This window comes from Gekko japonicus, unplaced genomic scaffold, assembly GCF_001447785.1.
Source record: "Gekko japonicus isolate JY-2015 unplaced genomic scaffold, Gekko_japonicus_V1.1 scaffold1562, whole genome shotgun sequence".
Taxonomy (NCBI): Eukaryota; Metazoa; Chordata; class Lepidosauria; order Squamata; family Gekkonidae; genus Gekko; species Gekko japonicus.
In genome coordinates, this window is record NW_015169824.1 from 281,151 (window position 1) to 286,800 (window position 5,650).

General features: G+C 41.8%; 1 protein-coding gene and 1 pseudogene across 1 annotated transcript in view; one reads left to right on the forward strand and one right to left on the reverse strand.

The window, feature by feature from the left end:
* The window catches only part of LOC107115507, a 259,349-nt pseudogene that overhangs the window by 156,728 nt on the left and 96,971 nt on the right, over positions 1-5,650 (reverse strand).
* The window catches only part of LOC107115506 (zinc finger protein 420-like), a 157,667-nt gene that overhangs the window by 114,899 nt on the left and 37,118 nt on the right, over positions 1-5,650 (forward strand). Inside the window, exon 12 of the mRNA XM_015417226.1 lies at positions 5,311-5,317. Within this exon, the coding sequence (XP_015272712.1) occupies positions 5,311-5,317 (7 nt within the window). The remainder of the gene's footprint in view (positions 1-5,310; positions 5,318-5,650) is intronic.

The following is a 5,650-nucleotide window of genomic DNA, read 5'->3' on the forward strand; positions in this document are numbered from 1 at the left end:
AGTGGGGAATCAAACCTGGTTCTCCCAGATTAGAGAACATAAGAACATAAGAACATAAGAGATGCCAATGTTGGATCAGGCCAAAGGCCCATCCAGTCCAACACTCTGTATCCCACAGTGGCCAGAAATACCAGTGCCATCAGGAGGTCCACCAGTGGGGCCAGGACATTAGAAGCCCTCCCACTGTTGACCCCCCCCCAAGCACCAAGATGACAGAGCATCACTTGCCCCAGAGTCCCTATCTATACCTTGTGGCTAATAGCCACTGATGGACCTCTGCTCCATATGCTTATCTAATTCCCTTTTGAAGCCGTCCATGCTTGTAGCTGCCACCACTTCCTGTGGCAGTGAATTCCAAGTGTTAATCACTCTTTGGGTGAAGAAGTACTTCCTTTTATCCGTTCTAACCCGACCGCTCAGCAATTTCATGGAGTGCCCACGGGTTCTTGTATTGTGAGAAAGGGAGAAAAGTACCTCTTTCTCTACCTGCTCTTTCCCATGCATAATCTTATAAACCTCAATCATGTCACCCCTCAGTCGTCGTTTCTCCAAGCTAAAGAGCCCTAAGCGCCTTAACCGTTCCTCATAGGGAAAGTGTTCCAACCCTTTTATCATTCGAGTTGCTCTTTTCTGCACTTTTTCCAAAGCTATAATATCCTTTTTAAGGTGTGGTGACCAGAATTGCACACAGTATTCCAGATGAGGTCGCACCATTGATTTATATAGCGGCATTATGATATTGGCTGATCTGTTTACAATACCCTTCCTAATAATCCCCAGCATAGCATTGGCCTTCTTTATTGCAGTCACACACTGTCTCGACATTTTCAGTGAGTTATCTACTACAACTCCAAGATCTCTCTCTTGATCTGTCTCTGCCAGTTCAGACCCCATCAACGTGTATTTATAGTTAGGATTTTTGGCTCCAATGTGCATCACCTTGCACTTGGCCACATTGAACCCCATTTGCCATGTTGACGCCCACTCGCCCAACTTTGACAGATCCCTTTGGAGTGCCTCACAATCCTCACTGGTTTTCACCACCCTGAACAACTTCGTATCATCCGCAAATTTAGCCACTTCACTGCTTACTCCCAACTCCAAATCATTAATGAACAAGTTAAAAAGCAGTGGACCAAGTACTGATCCCTGTGGTACCCCACTGCTTACACCCCTCCACTGGGAGAACTGCCCATTTATACTCACTCTCTGTTTTCTATTAATTAGCCAGTTTTTGATCCATAAAAGGACTTGTCCTTTTATCCCATGATTTTTGAGCTTGCTTAGGAGCCTTTGATGAGGAACTTTATCAAAAGCTTTCTGGAAGTCAAGGTAAACAATATCTATTGGATCCCCCTTGTCCACATGTTTGTTCACCCCCTCAAAGAACATTAACAGGTTAGTGAGACAAGATCTTCCCTTACAGAACCCATGTTGAGTCTGCCTCAATAGGTTTTGTTCATCTATGTGCCTACTAATTCTTTCCTTAATAATGGTTTCCACCAATTTACCCGGTATCGACGTCAGACTGACAGGCCTGTAATTTCCCGGATCTCCTCTGGAACCCTTTTTAAAGATGGGAGTGACATTAGCTACCTTCCAGTCCTCAGGAATGGAGGCTGATTTTAAGGAGAGATTACATATTTTTGTCAGGAGATCCACAAGTTCACAATTGAGTTCTTTCAGAACTCTTGGATGTATGCCATCTGGGCCTGGTGATTTATCAGTTTTTAAGTTGTTTATCAGTTTTAGGACCTCCTCTCTCGTCACCTCAATCTGACTCAGGTCTTTCAACACCCCTCCTGAAATCAGTGGTTCTGGAGTGGGCAAGCACTTCTCATCTTCCACAGTGAAGACGGAGGCAAAAAATGCATTTAGCTTCTCAGCCATTTCCCTATCATCCTTCAGTACTCCTTTTACCCCTTGGTCATCCAAGGGCCCCACTGCCTCCCTGGCTGGTTTCCTGTTTCTAATGTATTTGAAGAAAGTTTTATTGTTGGTCTTTACATTTTTTGCTATATGCTCCTCATATTCCCTTTTTGCATGCCTGACCACAGACTTGCATTTTATTTGCCATAGCCTGTGTTCTGTTTTATCAGCCTCACTGTGACTAGCTTTCCACCGCTTAAAGGAATCCTTTTTACCTTTTACAGCTTCCATTACTTTGTTTGTTAACCATGTAGGCTTTTTCTTATACCTGTTTGTGCCTTTCCTAACCTGCGGAATATATTTTATTTGAGCTTCTAGAATTGTAGTTTTAAACAGTTTCCAAGCTTCCCCAATGGTTTTGACCCTTTCTACTTTTCCCTTCAGTTTCCTCCCCACATGTCCCCTCATATCAGAAAAATTACCCCTTTTAAAGTTAAAAGTGGTTGTGTGAGTCTTTTTGGCCAATTCTCTATTTGTACAAATGTTGAACTCAACAACATTATGATCACTGTTCCCAAGCGGTGCAATCACTTTTACATCTCTCACCAGGTCTTGAGTGTTACTTAGGACCAAATCAAGGATCGCCTCTCCCCTGGTAGGTTCCGTGACCATCTGCTCCATAGCACAGTCATTTAGAGTGTCTAGAAACTCAATCTCTTTTTCCCGACTCAATCTCTTTTTCCCGACTTTCTATGAGTTTTCCCAAGGCCCTCCTTATAGTGTTGCCATTTTCTCCAGGGGCCACTGCTTAATGGAAATCACAAGCGGAGGAGGAGGAGATTGGATTTATACCTTGACCTTCACTCGGAGTCTCAGAGCAGCTTCCAAACGCCTTTCCCTTCCCCTCCCCACAACAGACACCCTGTGAGCAGTGTTCCCTCTAAGCTGAGTTAGTGTGAGCTAGCTCACAGTTTAAAGGCACACAGTAGACAGCATTACAGTCCATAAAGATTGTGGAAAGAAGTTTCTTGTGGGAATAAGGGAAAGGGTAAGTATATGAAGCTTGTATTTGGTAGAGGGAACAATTCAACAACTTCACCCCTAACCTTCACCTCCTTTGAGCTTCCGTGACTTTCCTGTTCAGAGAGAAAATAGACCAAACCCCAAAGGATCAAAAGACAAGAGCTGCAATGTCAAACATGATTCACGACTGCCTGGTTCCTCTTCATTTCATGAGTGACAAAGTAAAATAAATTAAAACCAACTGACTAGAACAAGCCAAAACACTCATGGATGAACCTGGAGAATCAAAAGCTTATGACAACATTAGCAGGAAAGCCTGCTTCTGCATGCAAACAGTCCTAACTGTGTAAATGGTCCATTAATTTATGAGAGCCAGATGTTCTTGTATATTGGAGCTGTTTACCTTTCTGGGAGGCTCTTTGATGGACTGATACATGTCACCATGTTACAGCAGCAGGGAAGCCAGAGGAGAGGTGCTCACAAACTAAGTACTATCAGCCCATTTCAAACCTGGCATTTCAGTAACTGCCTCAATACTTTCCTGCTCTATTTGCAGATTATGGGCCCTGAAGATAAACAAGTACATGATGTAACTAAAACAAATATGGGATTCCTTTAAACAAATCCCACCACTTGAACAAAAGTTAGAAATGAATTATGACAGTAGAACAAGGTTTATACTCCTTAAATTCAAACAAATTAATATTATAAAAGTTATGCAAAACCCACTAAGTAAATATTATAGCAATAAATAATCAAGACTAATAATAATCAATAGTAATAATCAATAAAAGATATGAAAATACCAACATAAACCAAAACTACTCAAGTGAAACAGTTGTACAAAACAGAAAATGCAAAATGTCCTATTGAATTAAACTATTACTTTTTTTTTAGATAATGTTTACACTGATCTTAGCCAAAAGGCCGAGAAGTGATAGAGCAAGTCAAAGACTACAATATTTTAGGCATTCATTTTCAATATAATGCAACGTGATCTACCCATTGCAAATATGCGGTGAAGCTCGCCACTGCTAGTGCATCAGCCATAGTACGTTTCTTTTACCGCAGGGGCAACCAATTTGTGCCAGCTTCAACCAAAATTTTTAGGTCCAAAGTCAGTTCCCAGTTATTGTATGGCATTCCAATCTGGATTAGAGCTTTTGACCACGCCATTGAATGAGTCCAATCTAAATTTCTGCGTAAAATCATGGCCCTACCAAATTGTGTACCGAATGCGGTCATATATCTGGAAACTGGCTCGTCCCTGATGGAAACTTGTGCGTGGCTTACAACCTTTAAATACTGGCTCCTCCTTCACTACAACTTTGAACAGGGGAGCCTTATATATCACAACCGAGCTCAACCTCTCAAATTGGTCAGTATACATTGAAGGGAAAATCAAAGTATTGGGTCTCTCTTTGGAATCCCTGTCCATGTTGCCTTTTGCGGCTGCATTCCAACAGATTAAAAACAGATTGTTAGACTCGGAGCACCAACATTTATATAGTTTAGCCAATAAAACCTGCTCCCCCTTGAATTTTGAGATTCCCCTTACAACAGGGATGATGGCTGCATATTTATCCTCTCTGCAGGTCCCTCAACAACGTAGAGCGTTCACCCTGGCCAGATGCAATGCCATGCCGTCCGCCAACTTATTTGGCAGATTCAATAAGGTTTCCCAGCTGGACAGATACTGCCCTTGCACAAAGAAATGTGTGGAATCTATCGCTCATGTTCTCCTGCATTGTAACCTGTACATGGACACAAGGATCACATATTTACAATCTCTTCTAACCAGTATGGGTATTTATTCTGAGGTAAATAGACTTTTAAGAGATCTCTGCCCGGATATTACAGAGAAGGTGGCTAAGTTTCTCTGTTTGGCTTTAAAGCTGCGCCAAAGGTTCTTTTAGAATTCTTATATATGTGCTTTTAACTGGTTCTAAAATGTATAAATGGTTCTGATAATTTTATGCCAATAAAGGCTCACTTGACTTGACTTGAGGGGATTGACAGACAACATGTGAGCAGCAGAGTCCGTTGAGATGGAAGAGGAATTTACAGGGGGGGAATAGCACCAACTGATGTGACTAAGAAAACAGATCTTCCCAAACTAAAGCATCATAAATTATAGCATGAACATGAACCTATATTGTGTGATGCATTAAGTGATGTAGCAGTGGAGACAAAACCTTTAGTGGTATTTAGTTGAACTTCCTGGACAGGCAGAGGGTTGCCACTGGCCAAACTGCTCTGACTTTAGAAAGTTGGGACAAGCAGCAAGGCTTGAGGAAAGGGATGCAGATCCATGGTTATAGAAAAGAAGGAGTCTAGGACCTGAGAAAGCAAAGTGGTCCAAATGAAGCACGACATAGAAAGCTGTACATAGTTGAGAGGAATTAGAAAGGAATAGAGATGCACAGTTGATGTGAAGTACATTTTAGAAATTATAGAAACAGCATAGAAGTTTCTTAGGTGGGGTTAGCTACAATGCTATTGCAAGGTCTGTGTGATCCAATAGGGGAGGCAGTTCACAGAAACCTGTATTACATTTTCAGACTCTCTCTCTCTCATATACTTTAATCTCATATACCCTTCCTATAACAATTCCGCATCAGTCTAACAGAGACATCTTACTGAGGTCTATCCAAGGGGGCTTACTCCCAGGGAAGTGTCCTCAGGATTGGACTATAAAGAGCTCTATTCAAATCCTTAACCACTGAGCTTGCTAATACTTTCTCCTCTTTCAGTTCCT